Source organism: Mercenaria mercenaria, chromosome 14, assembly GCF_021730395.1.
Source record: "Mercenaria mercenaria strain notata chromosome 14, MADL_Memer_1, whole genome shotgun sequence".
Taxonomy (NCBI): domain Eukaryota; kingdom Metazoa; phylum Mollusca; class Bivalvia; order Venerida; family Veneridae; genus Mercenaria; species Mercenaria mercenaria.
Window position 1 is genome coordinate 24,854,559 of NC_069374.1, and position 24,869 is coordinate 24,879,427.

The 24,869-nt window shown below is 34.9% G+C and overlaps 3 protein-coding genes across 3 annotated transcripts; all 3 read left to right on the forward strand.

Annotated features, from left to right (window-relative positions):
- The first annotated feature begins 5,432 nt into the window (after positions 1 to 5,432).
- On the forward strand, positions 5,433 to 8,189 carry LOC123528046 (carbohydrate sulfotransferase 1-like). Its single transcript, XM_045307789.2, has 2 exons — positions 5,433 to 5,558; positions 7,403 to 8,189. Exons 1-2 carry the CDS (start codon positions 5,465 to 5,467, stop codon positions 8,104 to 8,106), a joined length of 798 nt encoding a protein of 265 aa, XP_045163724.2. The 5' UTR covers positions 5,433 to 5,464; the 3' UTR covers positions 8,107 to 8,189.
- A 6,277-nt stretch (positions 8,190 to 14,466) lies between these two features.
- LOC123526587 (uncharacterized) lies at positions 14,467 to 16,942 on the forward strand. Its single transcript, XM_045305829.2, has 6 exons — positions 14,467 to 14,644; positions 15,125 to 15,220; positions 15,453 to 15,521; positions 15,922 to 16,023; positions 16,284 to 16,445; positions 16,700 to 16,942. The coding sequence occupies exons 1-6, from the start codon at positions 14,494 to 14,496 to the stop codon at positions 16,918 to 16,920; spliced, it is 801 nt and encodes a 266-aa protein (XP_045161764.2). The 5' UTR covers positions 14,467 to 14,493; the 3' UTR covers positions 16,921 to 16,942.
- A 132-nt stretch (positions 16,943 to 17,074) lies between these two features.
- Positions 17,075 to 23,032, forward strand: LOC123526588 (uncharacterized). The gene is made up of 6 exons (XM_053522751.1): positions 17,075 to 19,298; positions 19,704 to 19,799; positions 20,000 to 20,068; positions 20,485 to 20,586; positions 21,668 to 21,829; positions 22,785 to 23,032. Exons 1-6 carry the CDS (start codon positions 19,124 to 19,126, stop codon positions 23,003 to 23,005), a joined length of 825 nt encoding a protein of 274 aa, XP_053378726.1. The 5' UTR covers positions 17,075 to 19,123; the 3' UTR covers positions 23,006 to 23,032.
- The last annotated feature ends 1,837 nt before the right edge of the window (positions 23,033 to 24,869 follow it).

The following is a 24,869-nucleotide window of genomic DNA, read 5'->3' on the forward strand; positions in this document are numbered from 1 at the left end:
TTCAACAGTTGAAATACATGAAAAATGTCGGAATGATCTTCAAGTCAGTTCCCGATCGTTTGTTATAGTTTGAAGTTGACCTTGACAACAAATATACTATTTTAGTTAACGGGGAAGTTGATCACATAATAATGATAACGAACTGTTTGCATAGAAATGACATATATCTTGCAAATGAAGTGTACAAGATAACACATGGCACTGTTTCCCCCTACTTCTAAAATAAATTGCTCAGTGCATATGGCACCTATTTTGTTTTGTATGAAGAAAGTGGTGAGCTAACTACCTTTCAGAACAATGCATTTAGAACAATAAAAATAGCTTTGACTATATTATTTTAAGAAAATTTCAAGTGAAACTAGTTCGAGGGTTCTACGTCAAATGAGTCTAAGGTTATTGAGGAGAAACCACTTTAAAAACTCAAAGCCCTTACGGCCTTGACCTTTGAACTATTGACACCATAAGCGATAAAGGTCTTCTATTGACCAAGGTTTATGTCTCTTTGTAGTATGAAGGTGAAAGGATAACATATTTTCATGTTTGCTCTTCTTATACGGAGAGCCCTTTTCCACTCTTATCGTCATCATATCCTGTGTTACATTATTATAAAACATCACGGCTGAATGTGTGGCTGTGCCGTTTATCTGCAATGGCTAGTCTTTAGACAGTTTCTCGGAGTGACTATTGGCATGTCGCTGTAATTGTAAATTGTAATATCAGTGTTCAAACTGGTGCTTGTTAATTTCGCTGTGAAGTCTAATGCCATCTGCAAACAGAAAAAGAAATTCTATCATTTGGGCCAATGGAACTACATGCTTTGTCTATCTAATGACCATAAATACTGAAAATATGCACGTTTTTCATTATCAATACTCAGTACACCAAACTGCAATACACAGTACAAATATTACTTTGAAAACTCAATACACAGTACACCACCGGCGCTCATTTATCACCGATTTCTCCGTGATTTGAACATGTACAAAGCTGAAATTTTGCACATTTTTTCTTTGTATGTAACTAAATAAATCGTTCGATTTAGATTTTCCCCATAATGCAAATATATTATGGTATCGAGACAAATGTGTTTACAGCATGCATTTATTAAATGATAAACTTGTCATTTTATCACAAATTTTATCATTTCTACTGAAGATTGACTCATTTTACGCTTGTAAGAGCATATACACAGTATCTAGTTATGAAAATTAATGCTCTTTTCTTCTGTAGTAGTATAATACAAAAGTAAATGAGGATTTTACTTACCTTGTTGACGAAAAATAATCACGTTTTCGGAAAATAACTTATCACTTAATGGCAATATCCGGTGTACGCATCCTCACCGTGATTAAAAGGCTGTTAATATTTCATTTACTATTTCTCTAGTGAATTATTTTGAAATACAGGAGGTGTTCTTTTAGTTATCGAATTTTGAATCTGCTTTTGATCAATTAAAGAAATAGTGTTTATACATAAGTATTTTAAATACAGAATTAAGGTATATTCATCATGGACATATTTATACTAAATGAAACCCTTTATTTTTCAGCAATCATATGTTTACACCTGCAGTATGTATCAAGTAAGTATATTTCAATAAAAACTACGTATTAAAATTTAAACACTAGTAGTGTGTAAGAGTGTTCGAGTAACTTTTGTCTCCTGTGCGCGATCATTTTCATTTGTATTACGACATTTCAACCATGTTATACGGCGGCATTGCTGGCGGGCTTGACTTTTTCAGGATTGCATTTTATCACATTTTTATTGCGCTGCTATGTTGAACGATTATTTATTTCTTCACTTACTTGCACGCTTATGACAGTAGGCGAGAGTGGCTGGCCCGCATTCTGTTGCTGGTCGTGTCGTGTCTTTACAAATACAAAGAACATGAAAATGAAAACCAGACAAGTGATATTGCATGGGAAAAATGTTACATTCTGGCAGTAAAGTAATCTAAGTAATCTTTTTTTTCTATCAGCAGGTTTCAGAACTGTCACAGATGCACGGGAGGCTTGTATGTACATTTTCGATACGGATTTTGGATAAAGAAAGGAAGCAGATTCGGATTATAAACGTTCTAGATATACATTTGTAAATTATAATGAACTTGATAAATAAACTGCATGAGTGAGGAGCTTTACAGTTTTATGCCTGGGAACAGAACCATGCTATGCACTTAAATTCTTAGTTTTGAAACAGCAAAACCTGAATAATACACTCTCAAAAATTACAGAATTTATTAAACAATCAAATACAATTTTAGATAATCATTTAGATTTTAGATAACTATTTAGATAATCATTTTAGATGAAAGGAACAATTATTAATTTGATGTTTATGATAGTATGACAATGAACAATACATGCAAACTACGTCACACAACTGTACAACTTGAAATAACTCGCGAGAACTCCATGCTACATTTGTCAGCTTAAATACAAAGTGAATATAAGACATTGCAAAAACAAGCAGAAATAAATCTTGATATTGTTTTATTACAGATCAGGACCAAGAACGTAGTATGGATGAACCAGAAGCAACCAAACCAAGAGTTCCAAGTAAGTACACCAATCCTTTTTTCAAATGTCATCTATAGCCAAGGCAATGAATACGGATAGTCGCACTACAATTTCAGTCTTTTCTAAATTGATATCATAATGCTTTCCTGTATCTACGTCTTTTTGGTTGTTGTTGTTGTCAAGAAGTTTAACTTACTTATGTAATCATTAAAGAAATATTCCAAAGTCTTGCTGTAGTTTGTCTCCGTACCAGAACATGATTCTTGTACAAACACATTTTTACATTACCTGCTCGCATGTGGTACAATACAACATAAGCTCTGACTGAGCTATTTAACCGATTACTGAAAACAAGTGCAAACAACTAGCAACAAATATTTAAGAACTGTAAATAAAATAATTTAATTAGTACATGGTTTAAAACAAATTACAACATAATAATTGGCATAAGTTCATAAAATCTTAGGGGTTCTATTAATACCAGGAGTTTACACAATTAAAATATAACTTTGTTACGATTGCATAATATCCTTAACTTCACTACTTATATAAACGAAAAGCTAAGAGATTAAGCAAAATAAAAAGATGGTTTTAAAGAAGCAAGTATCACACCAGTGCGCACTGGGCTAACACAACTGTATACATTTAAGGTGTAAGATAATGTTAAACTGGTTAAATTGGGATTTTCTTTGTTACAAATACATGAAAAAAGTGATTAGTTTTATTAAAAAAAATAACATTTTCGTACGATGTTAAATATATCCTCGATCTGACGTATTGGCCCTCCGCTTGCGGCCTCTGGTCATGTTACATAATGTCGAAACTATCTTGGATCTGTCTTATTTACATTAGATTTGCGCCTAGTGTTTGACGAAAGACTAATGATATATTGTTCATATCAATAAAAAATAAAATATTACCCAGCAAGCAAAAAAGCAAACCATTAATTAGACATCATTTCTATCTCGCAAGTTTATCTAGACTGATGCCCAGTGGAGAGTTGTTTGTTTTATTTCTTGTCAAAGGAAACACATCCCCACACACATAAGCAGATTGGTAGTCATATGGCATTTAAATATGAGCCGCGCCATGAGAAAACCAACATAGTGGCTTTGCGACCAGCATGGATCCAGACCAGCCTGCGCATCTGGTCAGGATCCATGCTGTTCGCTAACGGTTTCTCTAACTGCAATAGGCTTTGAAGGCGAACAGCATGGATCCTGACCAGACTGCGCAGATGCGCAGGCTGGTCTGGATCCATGCTGGTCGCAAAGCCACTATGTTGGTTTTTTCATGGCGCGCTCATATATGTTTTTGTTTTTCTACATAATATTATCACAAACAGAATATTTATTCGGGCAAACATTGGATCTTTGACGGACCTACCTACAGATATTTTGATCACTTATAGACATATATCCCACTATGCGATAACGGTCATGCTCACTGGGTTAGGTTTTCATATTTCAGTCAAGTACTACGACGTTTTGCTAAACAGCTACATGCGAGGCGGTAGTACATTGACGGGTATTATTCTAGGCTGGAGGGATGACTCGTTCTATTTATATGAACCTCTCTGGAAGATCTCAAGGTGGGCTTACTGGCATGGTAACAACACAGTCTGTCGCTCTGATCGTCTAGACTGCAGGTAAGATAGACTCCATGTATATAAACCTATCTTTATAATGTTTAAAATATACCGTAGTCATTATTAATTTATTTATATGATTAGGTGATTATAATATGTTTCTTTGCACAAGGCGTGATTTTATTTTTCAGCCGAAATAAAAGTTTGTTTACTAACAATAGTAGGGACAGTGTATGCAACATTTTACCTTCTCTTTTAATATACATTTACATCATGTTTTATACTCCATTCACTCCCATAGGGATATATTCCATCAGGAATGAGGTGTCGAGAGTGATTAATATATGTTGTAGAATTTGCTTCACAATCGACCTAAAATAAATCATTATAAACTATGTTGTATACTTATGTGAAGAACATAAGGACCTCATCTGAGATCGAATCTAAGTACAAGGCACCGGACTAAAATGACCATTGTCTTAGTTATCAAGCTCTAAAAAGTCTTTGCCGTACACTAATGGTCATTCAAGTTGTGACGTTTCTCTTATCCTCGACAAAGCAGTTACAAAATGTCATTCGCATGTTAAATTAACATTTTTCATACTCCTATACAATTTTAGGATGTGTATATAACTTTTTTCAGAAAGGTCGAACCAGGGAAGGCAGTTCAGGACAAATCATTTCCTGACAACAAACACAAGTAATACTTTACATCTTCATTTTACCAAGGCCACAAAAGAATGACCAGTCTCATCTTGAGCAGAAAGCTATTTTGTAGTCCACCTACTGTTGACATCTATTTCTTTAAATAGCTTGGTACTTGCTACGAATGCTATAACATTTATTGTTGTTTGCTATATCGCTCATAACTAATCATATAAGTTATCAACACGATTTTGTTTTAAAATGGGAATTATAGCTTTGCTGTGAAACTACCATTTATTAGCTATAAAAATAAAATTGAAATAACATCCTTTACTGAGATAATCGGCATTTGCTCATTAGTCCACGCTTTACTGATTATTTTTGAAAGAATTTAAAGCTGTACAAATTATTAACACTTTTTTTCCGAGACCAATATATATTTCGCAAAACCTTTTTACATATGTTTTGTTTCATACCTTTAGGGTAATCTTTCGCTACAAAAATATTCAAATCATTTTATCAAGCGTTTGATTGGTCAAATTTTTAAAAGACTCAAATACACCCTTAATCGAGTATTAAATGGTTACAAGTTACATGTTTTGGTCCAGTCTAAGGAATCATTCTCTTTTTAAATGGTTACAAGTTACATGTTTTGTCCAGTCTAAGGAATCATTCTCTTTTATTCAGAGAGCTCGCTGGGTCATTTGTCATGGCAATGAAAATATTAAGAAAAATCTACGATTGTCAGTTTAATGACTTTGAACGAACTGTCGTTGAACCGAGCTTAACAACTGAACTTGGAGGTAAGGGTTAAATATTATTATAAATAATTATTGGGAGAGCTACTTTGTACGTTCGAACCGCTTTGTGTCTTTAACAAGTTACGCTTAGGAGCTAGACGATACTGTTAATTCACCTTTTTTGGTACAAGGGTTGCCTAATGCCCTAAGAACTAAAATTGAGCCGTGCCATGAGAAAACCAACATAGTGGCTTTGCGACCAGCATGGATCCAGACCAGCCTGCGCATCCGCGCCGTCTGGTCAGGATCCATGCTGTTTACTAACAGTTTCTCTAATTGCAATTTAAAGCAAACAGCATGGATCCTGACCAGCCTGCGCAGATCCATGCTGGTCGCAAAGCCACTATGTTGGTTTTCTCATGGCGCAGTTCAAATATAAAATACGTCTTTACGGATTGTATTAGGACCATTTTAGATACTAAAATATATTTTGGTTTATGACAAAAAAAAGACCAAACATTTTTATAGGAAAGCCACTATATGTAAAACTCTTATCAAATATTGTTATAGGAAAACCCTTACCAACAAAATTGAAACTTTGCAATACTTAAAGATTACTACCTAACTACTTGTATTATCCTGAAAGCTTGAAAGTATTCTACAAATATTTGATGTCCTAAATTGCTCTTATATCATATCAGTATGAAGTTCTGATGGTACTAAAACACAAACTCTACAAGTAATAACTAATATCTTATGAAACTGACTTTTTCAAAATTCAGATCAGGTTTAAAATTTTTATCTATCTAAAGACTAAGAACACCACAAACTGTCGGTGGTGGAGATGTCATTTATGGGCATAGCATGAGCGGAACTATCCAATTTTCTCAGAGATGTTCTGACCGAACATCTCAGTATAACCAGAAAGGCCTAATACGTATCAGTCGTCCGAGCTATGACAAACATGTTTCTTTATACATAAAATTATTCGATGTGTTTTTTTGTGCATGTTAGACGTTTATAAGTACAGGGCTGTCAATAAGTTTTTTGTTAAACATGCTGAAATAAATAATTAGCCGCCCCGCTAGAGGGTTGGGGCATGCCCCCTACCCCACCCCACCCCCACCCCTGGAAAATTTTGAAATTCAGCGCTTCGTTTTCTGTATTCTGGAGCATTTAAGAACACATATTCCACAGAAATTTTATACACAATATGCCCCTTATTTTCACAGTTTTATGGGCTAATGTACGGTGCCCCTAAAGCAATAACTTATTTCGTTTAAACGAAATAACTTATTTCGTTTAAACGAAATAAAAAATAGTCTCACATTACCTACTTGGAAAAAAGTGTGTAACATGTCACTTTAGGGGCACCGTACTAATGTGTTAAATTTGGAAAAAAAAATAAAATAAAGCTTTTCTTAGAACTTCAACCAAAGATTAATGTAGATCTGTCATAAAATTGAATTACTGGTAGCTCTTAAGAAAATACAAGTTATATCCTTAGAAGTTCATATTCAGGAGAAAATTTAGGATCAATCTGAACTTTTGTGAAACAGACCCAATTCTCTAAGCCCGTTGGAACTATACTGCATTGATAATTGTCTTCTCTCCTACAGCATGGTCCTCTTTTTGGTCTGTCATCTTCAGTGGAGCTCAATGCCTGCTTTTAGGGTTCTTAAAGTGTGTTTATCATATTCATTTATATGAGCATGTTTAACAGACCGTGCATTGTACCTTATTTTTTTTCAATTCTTTTACATTTTTTCTCTAGCTTTAAATGGGAAAAATGAGTGAGGTCTTTTACTACTGTGTGTTTTGTAAATACACTGTATATAGACTGAAATATTGAAACGTACTTTAGATTTAATGACTTAAAGTGCTTTTTCTGATTGTTTCTTACATAGGTCCCAGCTGGAGTCAGATGCGTACTTGCATGAAAACCAAGATGCAATTTAAATTATGTCTGCACCGGTATATCCCACGAAAATGTAAGAACGCTACACATCGTGTCGCAAAAGTACTACGACTGTCAACCGATCTGCTGGGAGATATACTCCGTGCACGTGAAAACCTGAAGGTTATTCATCTGTTTAGAGATCCAAGGGCAATCATCAATTCAAGAATTGAGACGACATGGTACCCAACACATAAAGAAGAACAAATTATTCAGAACGCCAAAGCTTTGTGCAATAAAATGCTGTATGACTTTCAAGAAGGTCAAAAATTATTAAAACTTTATCCTGATAGATTCAAGTTCGTTTATTATGAAGATTTAAGCGAAAGCCCATCCGGTAAATCGAAAGAATTATTCAACTATTTTGGTATGGATTTAGATGAACATAAATACCCAAAAGTGAGAAACTTATCTGTATTTAACAACGCGAAGAAGCGAACTGAACGTGAGAAAAACACAGCATTCTGGTGGAGAAAGTCCTTAAAGTGGGACATTGTGCAGAAAATGGAGCCATTATGTAAAGATGTCTATAAAGAACTTGGTTATAAAGTTTTTACGAACGTGCAAGAATATCAAAACCTGTCAATTTCAAGTGTTACTATACCAAATAAGTATTTAATTCTGAACGTTAAAGAGAATGCATCCCAAGATTAGTTTGTAGCTTTAGTTTTGTTTACGTTATACTTAAAAAAGTAAAATTTCTACATTCATTATTATTATTGTTATCATTATTATTATTAGAAACCTATTTATTATTATTATTATTATTATCAATATTGTAATTATCATTTTTATCATCATTATAACTATTATTATTATTGTCTTTAAGTGCGGTAGATAGATACCCATATCGACCGAACCAAACGAGCAAAAAATGTTACTATAGTTATATGAGAAAAGAGAAATAAAACCTAAACATTTGTTGCGGTTGATCCTTTTGTCTACTCAAGTGTTTTGGTCTTAAAAGTATACGTCCGCCCGCTTAACTCCATAGGGAGAGCGCATTTCAAGGTTCACGTGATCCTGAGGTCGATCTCTAGGCGAGGCGTATGTTCGTCTTAACGAATGATTAAAGACTTTGTGTCTGAAACTATTCGTTCTCCACATCTGATTCTTGCTGGGAAGTTGGCATTTACTTGCGGAGAACAGGTTAGTACTGGCACAAAATCCAAGAAATCTGCACCGTTATAAACTAAGGCGTTAAACCCAGTACAAACAAACATAGAGTGTGTATGGCGTCACACTGTCATATCATCAAAATGTTATGACGTCAATGCTCGAGGTCACTACGTGTTTTGGCTCCGCCTACAAAACAATACATTTTTTGAGCTTGACGAATGTCACATTAGCTGTTGATGTACGTGCGGCATCGGCGTCTCGTCTAGACATGTTGTTTTAACAATTCTGAGCAAGCTCATAGAACTGGATGGAACTTCAGATAGCCTTCAGTTTTCAAATGATAATACCAATTAGATCTAAATGACAAAAATTCCATAACTAATGCTAGCATTTTGACGTTATGCCCCATTTTGGACAAAATACTGTCAACGATTTATTAGCTCCGTATATCACTGCTTAATAAACCTTTACACAACTGCATAATAATATTGAGCCGTGCCATGAGAAAACCAACATAGTGGGTTGCGACCAGCATGGATCCAGACCAGCCTGCGCATCCGCGCAGTCTGATCAGGATCCATGCTGTTCGCTAACAGTTTCTCTAATAGTAATAGGCTTTGAAAGCAAATAGCATGGATCCTGACCAGACTGTTTTTATTTCTGTGCAATTTTGCCTCTTTCTATACTTCGCCATTTTTCCTTCTTTTCAATAACATTCTGTTAGTCAGTATTTTAGTAACTGCACTTCACAACTGAACAAACGAAACTGCACACAATTCTTTGCCATGATGGTAATAACAAAGCATTGACACAGACACCATAACTATTTTTGATAAAATATGTCCATTTTCTTTCAAAATAAAAATTTGTCTGCCTTGAAAACATTTTTATTATTCCCAACTGTGAAGTCGTACGGGTAATATAGAAAGGACGTTTATACATAAAAACCAGTCTGGATTTCTACCAGGACATTCTACAATATACCAACTTATGATAAATATAACCAAACATGTAAATGGTTTGACGATAAACAATCTGTGTATGGTTTTCTGTGACACTTCGACAGCTTTCGATAGAGTTTGGCACAGAGGTCTTTTTTTAAACTTCGTGAGTTCGGTATTTCTGGAAATACATTCGCAGTAGCGACACATGCAGTCTTCGTTACTAAACAACCACTGTAGCAACGCATTCAATCTGCGTACTTAACAATCACGGTGGCAATACATTCAGTTTTCGTGACTTAAAAATATCAAAGACCACACACACAGGTAAGAAATATTATCTATAAGTGGATCCCTTGAAAGCATCGATTGTAAACTGAGCAAAGTAGCAGTACAAATGGTTGGAATAAATCGTTTAGTACGAGAAGTAATGAAACGTGCATCACACCTCATGCACCATAGCACCAGCTTAAGCGGAACTCTTATTTCATAAGAAGTGAATGAACTTTATGATCCAAAAAGGACTATGAAATTTAACACATTGAATGCAACAACGGGGCCACTGCACGGCGCTTAGCGACTGCCGTTCTGATAGTCAATAAAATCCAGAATGTTAATTCAGAATATTCTATATTATATGTCTCTAGAAAGTGTACTACCAGCCACATGATTCTTTCAATCAACATGTGCTACGAGCTTTATTTCAATCACAAGCTTGGGAAAAACTCCAATACCCCCAGTGCCACATATACTGGATCCTCAATAGTCAAAAATATAAGCCCTCGATCCTTAGGTTCTAGCATTCAATAATTGTAAAGATTGGTGTATCTGCTTAGCTTAAAAAACAGCCGATAACAAGTTCCTCCTCCTTCTTCAGTGCATAAATTGTTCATCAAAGTATAAAATGGAGAGAAGTTTCCTGCAATGCTTAAAAATAGTTCAAAAACATAAAATTGTGATAAGCACAGACTCTCAAGATTACTTTCCGAGGACCATTGTATTAGTATATTCAAGCTATGAAAATCCAAACCAAAAACAAAACAAGTATGAGAACGTCTGCCTGATAAACATGACGTCTAATCAATTTGACAATCCTAAAGGTTTCTGCTTTCTGCGGGTTATCGTAGCTTTGTATTGTGCAATCTAGCACTACAGTATGATTGTAATAAATGAATTTACTGTGACCAAAAACATTCAAACAAAATAGCAGTATCTTATTATTATTGATTTTACGCAACAAATTACGTTGATTTTACGCAACAAATTACGTTCAACGGTTTCAACGGAAAGGCCGAATATGATATGTGTTATGTAGGATAGTGTTAACTTAAGAAACATGATTCCTCCAAAATTATCACGGTACTTACGGTATATATGGAAATATAAATTTGAATTGCAGTGCATCTTAAAAGAATTGAATACTCCAAGAATACTGCTGTACAAATTTGTAAAGAAACGAAATTTGTCACAAAAAATAATCACAAATTTTCTGCAATTAATATATCAAATTTTCACAAACTCTGAGGCGTAGAGATCGCAGTATTTTGGTTCACAATCAAATTTTGTATAAAACAATTTGTGATAAATTATGTACTCTTGAATTATTTCATCCATATTTGTTTGGGATATCATGTTGTATACTGACTAATTCTTTTTCTTTCGAAAGATTCACGTATTTTCACTTTTTTAAATGTTGCTATATGATATTCCCAAGAATGAAATCAATTCAAATTTGATAGGCATTTGGAATAGCCGCTATCCTGACAATACGTCGCATAATCATATTTTCAATAACTGTAGAAGCATATCTTAATTTCTTGACCTGAAATAGCCAGGAACAACCCTGCTGTACTTTAAGTCTTGAAAATGAAATTTGCACTACAAAGATTGTCCTTTATTTGATATATCTTACCACTCCTAGTTTAGAAAATAGATTACTTTGACAGATAAGACTTTATTCGGAAAAGCTTACTATGATGCTGATTGCTTTGCCTCTTTCTTGTGTGATACAATTTTAATTTCAATGTTAATGGAGTTAATTTCCCGACTTCTTAACATTTAAAAGAGAATGCATATACATTTACGCTATATTGTGTTTTTACCAGTTATCTTTATTCTATGGTATATCTCTCATTATTTTTAAGGTTTGGGTTTTATAACTAGGCAACAGTGCTTTTATTTGGGAAAAAAAAGCTGTTTTACATAAAATTCTTTTAGCTAGACTGTTTTATGAAGAAGTCTCTCTACAATACTTTGACAATATATCGTCTAAGCTAAATCTATAGAACGTCGGAAACTTATTGAGTCTGGTAACGCTGAATGCGTTTGCCGATTACTTGCGGTCGCACGATTTCTGTCTAACTGGACCGAACAACATAGTATGGATATAGTTCCAATGGATTGTCTCAAACATCAAATAGTTTGTCGCATTAATGAAATGAACTTATCAATACGCCAATTTCATTTTATATGACCAGTAAACGGTGTGATTTACTGAATTTATTAAGTATATTTGTTCTATATACCCGGATAAAGCCATTTTTTCCTCGGGACACTTCCGCAGATTTTTCAGCAGGTCACACACGCCTAAATAGTATTCCCTATATATTCTATATAAAACTTACATTTTTACCAAACATAGCTAGACCCATTTCAGAGAACAAATCCTTACCTCATTTTAAAGAGTTAAGATAAAACTAACATAAAATGAAGAAAAAAGTAGGGGACATGTATCTTCTAAGAGAGATTTCTCTTGTCACATTTGCTTACTGTAAAATCACATTAAAATGACACTGCTGTGACCTGAAAGTACTACTCATACTAAAATTGAGTTTCATTGCACCAAATACAACCTCCTCTCCCATTTTGTTCTATAAAATGTGAAAAATACCTCCACAATGAAATTCAAACAGAAATCAGCTTTAATTTAGACCTAGTACTTCATTTCTGTTGTTGTTTACATGCACAGATTTCCAAACACAGACATGAGTGAATTTCATAGATGTTGTTCATTTATTTATGTAATTGCCATATGTTTCCGACATAACAGTCTAATTACATGATATTTTTTCAGGTTGCTGAAGACCGAAAAGTTTTAACTATATATTCATAATGTATTATGTGATTTTTATGTAATATTTTCTATTTCAGATTTGCTTGTTTGCTATTTTATCGCCTTGTCGAAATGTCGGGACGACATTTTTCGGCCGGGGGAGGGGTGGAATATGTCATAGAGTGTGTTGTATTTAACACCTTTGTTTATACACGTTTCGTACCAAAGCTACAACTATTTTAATAAGAATTTGGTTTGTTTAGTTAGTGCTAAATAGAAAGATTTTAGTCTTTATACATAGTCGAAAACACCTTATACAGTTCCGTTAGTTAATATAGTAGTTGTAGTCAGTAGTCCAAAATAGTCGTATTACGTAGAATTTACTACCTTTAGACCTTTAATCTCATATTTATGTTCGATTAATCTTCTACTTAACATTCATTTGCATGAATCAATAACCAATCACAACCACACCGCCATATTCAAAAGTGTAAACAAAAGTCATAGCCATTTTGTGCACAAATATTTCCCCATCTGTTGTCTGTACACAGTTGCAGGATCGTATCTGTCGTCAAATACATATCATACGAACCCCAGACTTGAGTTGTCATTACTCAGTCTACCGGCTGGCGAGGTCGGCGACATATACAATTTACACTTTACATATTTTTAAACCCAAAAATATACTTTTAATTCACATCAGTCTAAATAGGTGTAGTATATATATAGGTATAATTTGAGTCCATACAGAATATTTGCCGATAGTATAGAAATTACTCAATCTTGCTCGTGTTTTGATGCACTGGTGCTAGACCAGAAAGAAAAAGCCACTGTACATGGTATACTCTACCTCTGGGTATACGATAAGAACCATGGTCGTGAACGGGAAATTATACCAACACATTTCAATCGCGCATTTCTCACATAAAACGCACAGTTCGGTAAATGGGTAATATGCATATTGAACAAATGGTAACTGGTCTTCAATCTTGCACCTGTTACATTGTCTTAATATTTCTTATTGCAGAGACACTACGCGTAGGTCAAATTTCAAAAAAAAAGTTGGATTCTGTCATTATATGTTCCCGGCAGTCTAAAATAGACAGGCATATTTCTAAAATAAGTAAGGGTCACTCATTTTTCAAATCCCCATTTTCCCTTCCTAATCATCCTGATACACAATTGCCCCTCCGATGTGTTTACAATAACAAGTTTTATCAGTGACTTACTTTCCAGCTCTGGGAAACAACGGTCATACTAATAAGCTTTGATAATGTGGCAGTTGAGTCCAATAAGTCCAGGGGTGTTCAAAGATAATCCGTCACAAATCTATCGTAAAGCAATTATTGGGTTTACCTGTATTGGAAAATAAACAGTGACGATTGTATTGAGGTCAACTGCCACATTATCAAAGTTTATTAGTACCCTGGTTTGTTTGTTGAGTACTTACGCATATATGTGCATATAAAATGCCTAACCTCCATTTAATCTTGGTAAAAATACGAAACGTGTGTACTTTGCTACGGAATAAGTAAACAGCAATACGCAAATCATACATGACTCAACAATACTTATTCCTTGTCAAAATATGGCACTAGGAATTGATATAGCTTTTCTTATAACGTAAATAGTATGTTTTAGTATAATTATTTAAATTGCAGCGAATAGTGATACAGTTGCTTCGAGTAAAGAAAGTAATAAAACCTTTGATAACAAACCTTTTTCTTCTGTAGTGATATATTGTTCCTGATGACAGAAATATAATGAGCCGTGCCATGAGAAAACCAACATAGTGCGTTTGCGACCAGCTACACTTTGTAGCAGCTCTACTGTTATTGTACTGGTTTAATGCCAATGAAAGACATTAGTGTAGAACATGATAATAGGTCATATACTGTGATAAGGACATACGAATAATTAGATTTCGAAATGCTGTCCTTAAAACTGCTTTTGTTCAACAGCATATTGGCCACTGTTATAACTTTGGCTTATACTGAAGAATGTAGCGGGCTTAGGAATGATTTTGAACGCTTAAAAGAAGAATTGTCTCAAAGAATTGTTGATTTGGAGAACAAATTAGGTAATAAATCTTATATTAACTTATTCAAGCGGTTTATACCATAGATTTTTAATCCTTATTTAAAAGTTTTATAAGTCAGATTTTCGTTTAAAATTAGTGTTACAGCGTTCAATTGTATTTCCTCCCGTATTTAAGCACACACACTCACGGTTTGTCACACTAAAGATGTGAATCCAAGCGTCAACATCGGCGCAAATTAGACGTGCAGTCTGATCATGGTCTGCACTGTTCGCTATTCATTTTTCAGTAAACACCCCTTCGAATAATAAATAGTATTGCCCAAATTTAATGATGAACCAGTCCATGCGGGTAAGGGTTAAAATGTCCGATAACCGTTAAATGTAAAACCAATAATATATGGGTTTGCCTTTATTGCACCGATATACCAATATTTAATGGGCACTGTCTAAGGATGGTGGAATATTTTCATCATTATTACCATGACGATTACATGATTCAAGAAAAATTATGTACTTGTAGAGGCAGAGAAACGGAAAAGATATCTTGTAGATGAAGAATTAGATATTGAAAAGGAAGTTACAAAGCTTATCGGAGATGTTAATGGTATCAAACAAGGTAAACAGTCATTACTTCTGCAGTTAGAACTAATACAGTGTCAAGACTAGTAGAAATTACCTTAAAACTAGATGTACCCCTTCCTTAATAATTTAACTGAATCAGTCAGTTGTAAATGATGTGCCAAACAGAATTAAGAGTGATACTTGAACACGGTATATCTATAAAATACCTTTTCCTTGTGCTTACGTATATTCGCTAGATACTGAATTTTAAAGTTACATTGAGACAGGCATGGGCAGTACATATATAAGATGGGGTCGAACAGAGTGTGGAGGAAATGCAAGCAAGATTTATAAAGGTAATTGTTCAAGAAAGCAACTTCCCTATATACCCTAAAGCTTTAAAACAGTGTGTTACAGAAAGGCCAGAGTAATATATAAACGGTCTGAAAAAAATAGATAATAAAGAATAATTTGTCTTCTTGTTAATTCGCAACGTATAGCGTGTTTACATACTTTAATGTTAAATGTACTTACACGTCAAAAAGATGCATACAGAAAATAAATTAATTGTAACATTAATCTACAACTATTACTGAAGAAATACACACTTGACTGCGTATCTCTTCTTCGAAAGTGCAGACGGAAAAAGGCAGAGTATAATTTGTATACAAAACTTATAACTATTGCATATTATCTATTTTAAAGACACGTAGACAAAAGAACATTCTAATTGTAGCGAATCTATTTTATACAAAGGATACACAGGTGGGAAATGGTACGCAGATACAGGAGGTCCTGCTAATTATGTACGTATGCCAGAAGATCCTCAATGGGCAAAATACATGGACGGCTTTCAAGGTACTCGAACTGTCATACGTTATATACACTACAAACAGTGCATAGATAACTTTCCTGTATTTGTTTTATATTGTTTTAATGGGTCATTCTCAGATTTGCTGGCACTAGCCGTTTTATAAGGACACACAGCTTTGACTCACACTTTTTGGATAAATTATTTTACAAATACATCCTGTAGGGTTATAATATGCTGTAAAACACAAAGAGCATTCGTTTTATTGCAAAAGGGTTATATTGTAATTATACCGGTAATATTTTAGATATTGGAAACCGGATGTATGGTACAGAATATGAGGATAATTCCGAATCCACTTTCAATCCATTCAGTGTCCATAGAGATGACGAAGATGCCCCCTGTGTCGTCTGCAGGTCCCAAAGGGCGACAACTGTTATGATACCTGCCAGAACTAACTGTTACACCGGTATTATATTATTGAAATTATACATGCTTTTGCGCGGGTGCAAGCCGAAACTGTTACAAGGAATAAGCACCGTACTTGTCATCCGCTATTTGTGCTACCGCAGTTGCTTTTACAGGTTATTTGCTCGTTCGTTCGTCTCCGACTTGAACTAAATATAATTATTATACTCTAATGTGAACAAAAGCATGCCTTTTCCTCCGAACATGTGCATCTATTTCCAACAAAGTTTAATGAAAAGGATATTCCATATTCAGGTTGGCATCTGGAGTACACAGGATACCTAATGGCTATGAGCAGACACTATCAATCATCCAGCGAGTATATCTGCGTTGATAAAGACCCAGAGGTTATTGATCATGGCAGTCAGAGTGAAGATGGCAACTTGCTGTACATTGTCGAGGCAGCATGTGGCTCTCTTCCTTGTGGCCCGTATGTGAATGGAAGAGAATTGACTTGTGCTGTATGCAGCAAATAAAATGTGTAGTATCAAAATTACAAATTTGTTACAGTAATAACTAGATCTAGTATTTTGTTTATTTATAGCAACAAAACTCTTTTTTCTTGCTGAAATGTGACACGGTGTACCTGTAACCTGACAATAACAGGTAAAACACAACACATTTCTTTGTATATTAGTGACAATTACATTGTTCTTGTAGTGCCCGTCGTATTTTTTATTTGCCAAATTTCAGACATCCGAAGCGCACCTAAAATGTATCCATTTGCTATATTTTTTTCAACTGCGTAGCAGTGATCACTCAGTCTGAGTAAAATATTACATTTTATAATAAATCTAGTCGATAAGTAATTTTATACATGATTTATACCTTACTACTAATCGTTCAGGATCATATGTCAGTTGAACACATCAATAAAACACTTTTATGATTTTATATTTGATAAAGGTGGACGTAACTACAGTTCTGACAATGATCTAGTTCTTAACTAATTTGTTCGCCGGTATCAAATACTAAAGGAGTTCATATGTTCCTTTGCCAATCATTGTAATTATATGAAAAAGTAATGACTTTGTCTTGAAATTTGTGTTAACGCTTTCGATGTTACAAGGCGACTTTGCGGGTTCGATACGATATTTACATTTCTTTAACCCTTAACCTGCTAAATTTCTATAATGAATTTGTCCATCTTTTAACTTGGACAGAACCATTAACTGTTAAAAGGGGTGTTTACCAGAAATATACTGTCTGAATGGCGACCAGTACAGATCATGATCAGACTGCACGGATGTGCAGGCTGATCTTGGTCTGCACTGGTCGCAAAGGCAGAATCATTTGCCGCCAGCAGGCTAAGGATTAAAAATATATGTATACTAATATTTGAACGCGTAACATTTTATTCACACAGTCCTGGAACTTATGTCGGTAAATATTTCGATATTTGTAAATTTTGAAACGTGGATAAAGTTCCTTAAAAACAAGTTATTTTTATAAGATCATACGGTAGTTGAACAGATAATAGGATAAAAATAATTTCTGTCGGAAATTATTTTTTATAAAAGCATGTCTTTAACATATAAAAAGGATAAATGGGGCTTCTGCAGCCAAGTGATCAAGGTGACTCAAATCGGATCAATGTAGACCAAACCTGTCGCAGTAACTTTCAATCCAACAAATACAAAACAAGTATGATAACATATGCCTGATACACATATGTTTCTGAAGGGTTATGGTAACTTTAAATAGACCTACGATGCATCCAAATCCTATCAGTGGTGTGCCTCAAAATGTAGCATTGCGATTTGATTGTGACTACCAATATTTGGAAGGTAGTGTAATACCTAGTGCGCTTGATACGTACACAACCACAAATCATATCAATAGGTTATTGTTGTTAGACACTAAAAACAGACAAATGAAAAAATAAAAAGGCATTATGATCAAGTCGCTCCTCTGACTTTGACCTTTTAACCTTGAATATATGGCAGCCCTAAAATGCATAAAAGCGGGATTTATTAAATAAATCTGGCAAAGGTTAATCAATGATTATTCTGTCCAAATTTGGTGTGGCTCCCGTTTAAGATCCGCCAAATTGAATTTCGTTTGTTATTTTATGAAACCTCGACGATTACCTGCGAACATCCCTCATGTTAAAAACACTTAGTGCGTTTGAGCTATCGTTGAAGGTCATTTACGCACGTCAGAATTCAATATTTTAGTTTAGTTTTATTTATAATCCATGGCATATAATATGCATGTGGATAAAACAAGTGAAATAATGAAATAGTCATAAATCAATATTGTTCAAAATATTGTACAAAATGCGGTACAAACTAAACATGTCAGATATATTGTTATTTCTATACAGATGACTCCGAACCCTCTTTGCTACTTCCATAGGAGAATTAATTCCCCTCCCCCACGCGCCCTTTCACATCAGTTACAAATTAGTCATGCTACGTCCTGATGTCATTAAAACTGTGATAATGCGTTGTATTCCACAGGCCTATAAAATCAAAAACATGCACCGTTGCAATGCCGTTTGTTTGCTACAAAGAAACCACAAATTGCGTTTCTATCATTTTGAGGTGTAACATATCATTAACTGTTCTAGTTGGACGTCAACAAAAGATCTCAAACGTGATAATGGGTCATAGACTGTGATAAGAACGCTTAAAATGTAATGCAGTAAAGTAGAAACAGCTGAAATACTAAATCATCATGTCAATAAAACTGTTGTTTTTCAGCAGCATATTATTATTGGAGACTTTTATATCTTTGGCTTATAATGAAGACTGTGACGGACTAAGGAGAGAAGTTGAATTCTTGAAAGAAGAATTCTCAAATCTGCGTCAATATACGTCTCAAAGAATTAAAGATTTGGAGAATGAACTAGGTAATGTTATTAATCACTTTATTCCAGCAGTCTGCTATGAAATATTAGTATTATTGTCTATTGGTTAGATGATGACTCATAGAAGTTTTGTTTTTAAAAACAATGTCATTCTTTTAGTTCTTAAATTGCCTGCAATACGTTTAAGCGAAACGTGAATTATAGAGACTGGATGTTTAATGATTGTGTTTAAAAGTATACTATAGACCCAAATATCATACTTGAAAATATGAACAATTTCTACTTGACATCCTCTGACAATGTTGAAAATTTCAAATAGTTTCCGCTTGTTCCAATGATACGATATGATTAAATTGTATGTAGAAATGCTACGAGTGATATATATACTTATATAAGAATATAAGAACAGGACAAATGCTTTATTTGTATAATATATCATATTTGCAGAGGCAGAGAGAAGCAAACGATATCTTGTAGATGGTGAATTAGACATTGAAAGAGAAGTTACCAAGCTTATCGGAGATGTTAATGGTATAAAACAAGGTAATATAAAGTTAAATTGAAACTAAATTAAAATAGATCTATCACACGATTACTTAATCAAAGTAGATATAACAAATTTTCACTACATCGGTCAGAAGCTAATGATGTGCCACGCTTTACTACGATGTGCTGTTTCTTTTTGCCTATAGAATACTACTTATAGTCTGCATTAACTGAATTTTGAAGTTACTTTGACACAGGCATGGGCAGTTCATATGTCAGGTGGGGACGAACACAGTGTGGAGCAAATGCTAGTATGATTTATAAAGGTAATAGACGGCAACTTTCTTCTTTTCCTAGCGCTTTATGAGCGTTTTCAGAATGTTAGATGCTTAAAACGTTTCGATAAGATAAAAACTGGTAAATATTGTATACTATCCATGTAAATCTAGATTACATAAGCTCTAATGTTGGATTAATGACACGTCAAAAATAAGCATAGTGAGAATGTTATGGGGGGAGGGAGGTGGGGCCTGGGAAGCTATTGTAATTTATGACTTCGTTGCAAGTGCAAACAGAAAGACCTAAAATAACTTGTAAAAAATTTCAATTATTTATCGCATATAATCTCGTAAACCAAAGAATAGTTTATGCATGAGGAAGTTACTTTATAAAGGATATTAATCTGGATTTAAAAGATACGTAGACAAAAGAGTATTCTTATTGTAAGATTTTTTATATAAAGGATACACAGGAGGGAAATGGTACGGAGATACTGGAGGTCCTGCTAATTATGTATGTATGCCAGAAGATCCCCAATGGGCAAAATACCTGGACGGCTTTCAAGGTGTGCAAACACGCTTACTCTTTATTATTATTCCTATCAAACTACTTATATTATGTTATTAATCAAGCGATTTCATACTGGCCATGTTATTTGTTTGAGAGTTGTCGTATTTAGGCCTTGGGCCAACAGGACTTCCCGAGGACAAATAACTAGGCCAATATGAAATCACTTGTAATTAATATTATGAAATATTGTTCCCTCGATAAAATCAGCATTGGGGTGAACTTACCATATGTATTTTCTCTAGTGACATTTGGCGCCAAGCTTGGGGCGGTATAGAACTTGAATATTTAAACGGGGAGAAAATGTGCAGCCAGACCGGGACTCGAACCCGGGGCCTCGGAATACCGTTCCGATGCTCTACCGTCTGAGCTATCCGGCCGCCTACACACTTTCTCTCCGTTTAAATATTCAAGTTCTTTACCGTAACATATTTCCCCGCCATTTTGAAATTCGTCCTCGAATTTCAGCAGGTACTTTATATATAAGCAATTACACGTTGGGCGCAAAATGTTACAGGGTGAGAAAAATGTGCAGCCAGACCAGGACTCGAACCCGTGGCCCCGGAATACCGTTTCGATGCTCTACCGACTGAGCTATCCGGCCGTTTAAATATTCAAGTTCTATACCGTGATATCAGTATATTCCAGAAAATATGTCAGAATTTATGACACAAACTTGTTTACGAAATAAACTATCGAGAAACGTTATCTTCTACAAAGACGTACATCGGCATCGTAAGTCCGCTCAGAGTCGCACTTGGTTATTACATAACTCTGTTAGATGACATTTTTGTCAATACTTTTAAAAGTATTGTAACTTTATCATTCTTTTGTAAAAAAAAATGGCGTCGTTTAAAAATCAAACGGAACTATCTTCTCCGTATTTGCCCTCTCCTTAGAACCAATCAAGAGGTGGCCCTGTTTTTTTTCATATTGGCCATGATGTTCTCATATTGGCTCATATAATTTGTTTAATTAATCTAATTATCGTGTCCAATATTTCATTGTTGAATAATAATGAGATACATACTACACTACAATTATATATGTCGTGTGTAACAATACTGTGAACACTTTAGATATCGGGAACCGGATGTATGGCACAGAATATGAAGACAACTACGAGTCCACGTTCAATCCATTCAGTGTCCATAGAGCTAATGAGGACGCCCCATGTGTCGTTTGCAAGTCACAAAGGGCGATAACTGTGATGATACCTGCCAGAACAAGCTGTTACACTGGTATTGTTTAACTGAAATTGTGCACGATTTAGATGAATACTCTTGTTGTAACAAGGTTAGCTTTTTGTAAAAACTAGATAGCGACCAGTTTAATATGCTTTAATATGTTTAACTTAACTTAGACGGAAAGATCTATAAAATACATATGAGCCGCGCCATGGGAAAACCAACATAGTGGTTTTGCGACCAGCATGGATCCAGACCAGTCTGCGCATCCGCGCAGTCTGGTCAGGATCCATGCTGTTCGCTAACGGTTTCTATAATTTCAATAGGTATTGATAGCGAACAGTATGGATCCTGACCAGACTGCGCGGATGCGCAGGCTGGTTTGGATGCATACTGGTCGCAAAGCCACTATGTTGGTTTTCCCATGGCGCGGCTCATATACTGGTTAACCATCGTGGGAAACAACTTTCATTTAAAAATAGTCTCTTTGGATAAGTTCACACTGGAGCTCTAGGGAAGGGTAGGCTGTTGTGTAAATGATACTCCTACTAGTAAAGTAACCGACTAATCAAACATTGGGCCCTGAAAATATGTAAAACTTGTTTTTCCCTGCACATTGAGCGCTGTGATGAAAAGCAAGGACCCAGTTAACCCTACCTCGCAGTGGAGTTTGCAGAATTCAGCTCTTCAACAGGGAAGGTATGATTGGTGTACTAATTTATACCGTTCATGTGGGTTATCGAGTATAGAGTAGGTCTTTACTCTACCTAAGTGCTTCGATGTGAACTTACCCTTTGGGTTGATATATTGCAAAAACTGGTTTTCCATTTGTCAGTGCATTTGCAATTACTCGCACAGAAACCAAAGGCAAAAAGGTCTCCTTGGGATTCGGAAGCTTTAGCCTTCTTCATTGTTTTAAACAAAATCCCTGTCGTAATACTGACCTGCCGAGACGGGCGCATGTGAGTATTACAAATGCAAGTTACTGTGATTTATATTCCATATTTAGGCTGGCATCTGGAATACACGGGCTACCTAATGACTATGAGTAGACACTATCATTCATCCAGCGAGTATATTTGTGTTGATAAAGATCCAGAGGCTTTAGTGCATGGTAGCCAGGATGAAAATGGCAACTTGTTGTATCTTGTCGAAGCAGCATGTGGGTCTCTTCCTTGCGGTCCATATGTAAATGGAAGAGAACTGGCGTGTGCTGTATGTAGCAAATAAAACGTAACAATTAAAGTACAAAATATTTGTTGTAGTACTCTTTTCTATGCCAAAATACAGATTGCCATTGAAAATGCGACAATAAACTGGCAAAATACTGTAGCAATACGTATTTTTTGTACACTTCACTGTCTTGTTTCGTGACGTTTTTGCTAGTGTGTTGTTAAAGACGCATGTTATCTATCGGTTTTGGGTGTTGGCTTGCGTCGGTGTTTTGACTGACTTCCTTTCAAGCATTGTGACTTTTCTTCAGGATACGTTTGGTACACATGTTAAGAATAATCATTCAATCTATATAAACAAATCGTTGCACTTTATACATGAAATTGGTGCAACAATCCAAACCTATTGTATTCATTACCAGTTGCCAACACTTTCAGCGGCTATGCGTAGAATACGGTTTGTATTGAGTCAATTGTTTTGCCACTCCGCTGGTTCAATATTATGAAGCATCAAGGAATTACAAATGTCTCTAGTGTAACGTTGATTTATATCTAACTTCAATATCGTCATCACACAAATGGTCATGCATACCTTTTAACCATTTTAACTATATAGCTTGTTAATATTGCGAAAAAAATATATATCAAACTCTTGCCCATTATAACAGAAAGCAAATAGGGAAAGATTATCTGGAAAACCTGATATTTAGCCATTAATTCTCTTAATAAAATTTAAACGTCTTTTAAGTATTTTCCACAGCTTGAACAAATAATGGTATAGCCTCTGTCAATAACGCATTGAAGATCACATACTTCTCTGCAGGATTTAGACTATTCACGTAATTTAAGTTTTTCAGAGCAAACATTTCCGTACTGCTTACAGCATTCAAAGTGATGTTCTTCTTCTCCCAAGTCTTCAGTGTAGTGTCAGTGTAGAACTATATACAATGCCCAGTGTACTCGGTTATTAAGTATGTAATTTATCACATGGGTCCAGCCTCTTGTTTCGGGATAAAAGAAGTCAATCAATAGATAACTTGTATACGTGGTGACTTTTAAAGGACGACAGATATTCAAAATGCCATTAATTAGAATACACGGTAACATATAGGTGTTAGATGCCAAACGGTCAGCTTGATCTATAACTCCGTGATATGACATAAAGGAGTTGTGCGAAAGTAATTATTATCATGATGAAATAAAATCGCATTATACGTTATACACCCATGCCTTGTTAGCTTATATTACCAACATTATAGACTTTATCATATATATATATATATATCTCTCTTCCAAACTGATCGGTAAATCTCTCAACAGAAACTGGTATATGGGTACCAAAACATCGTAGTACATACAGCAAGGCATTGAGATGGCTTAAGGGTAATAACTTTATTGTATAAAGTCCAGTCCCTGAAGTGATGTCTGTACGCGTGAGAGGTCCGGAGAAAATTTGTCTAGAAATAGAGGAACATCTTAGGTGCAAGAAAATCGGAGGTGATATTGACGCATCAAGGTGCGATTCGAGAAAATTAGACACCTACAGAATTTGACCGCATGCCTATCACGTTTATATTGTGCAAGTATACATTCTGTTGTTTATGTCACATAAACGTTACGTACATTTTACAACCACTTGCATATTCTCGAATCATGTAATATTTTATCACATGTTTTACGCCGTGGTAGCCGAAATAATCTATATAAAATTGATAATACACTTCGTCACCTCAATACAAGAAGTGGATAACTGCATTAACTTAAAGAAGGACTTATTCACTTTTTGCGCTAAGGTGACGACTTGTTTAATAAGGGTTTGGCGCCAAACGTAAAGTACAGGAGATGTTGGTCAAATTGACTTGTTTATAATAGTTAAAAAGATAGATTTTTGATGTGTCTGCAGGAAAACCTTACATGTGATA

Bases quoted from the DNA above. Each gene is read 5' to 3' on its own strand.
- LOC123528046 (XM_045307789.2), top strand. From the start codon at position 5,465: ATGGCAATGAAAATATTAAGAAAAATCTACGATTGTCAGTTTAATGAC. The intron at 5,559-7,402 runs GTAAGGGTTAAA...TTTCTTACATAG, and splicing joins CTTAACAACTGAACTTGGAG to GTCCCAGCTGGAGTCAGATG.
- LOC123526587 (XM_045305829.2), top strand. From the start codon at position 14,494: ATGCTGTCCTTAAAACTGCTTTTGTTCAACAGCATATTGGCCACTGTT. The intron at 14,645-15,124 runs GTAATAAATCTT...ATGTACTTGTAG, and splicing joins TGATTTGGAGAACAAATTAG to AGGCAGAGAAACGGAAAAGA. The intron at 16,024-16,283 runs GTACTCGAACTG...GTAATATTTTAG, and splicing joins ATACATGGACGGCTTTCAAG to ATATTGGAAACCGGATGTAT.
- LOC123526588 (XM_053522751.1), top strand. From the start codon at position 19,124: ATGTCAATAAAACTGTTGTTTTTCAGCAGCATATTATTATTGGAGACT. The intron at 19,299-19,703 runs GTAATGTTATTA...TCATATTTGCAG, and splicing joins AGATTTGGAGAATGAACTAG to AGGCAGAGAGAAGCAAACGA. The intron at 19,800-19,999 runs GTAATATAAAGT...ACTTTGACACAG, and splicing joins TGTTAATGGTATAAAACAAG to GCATGGGCAGTTCATATGTC.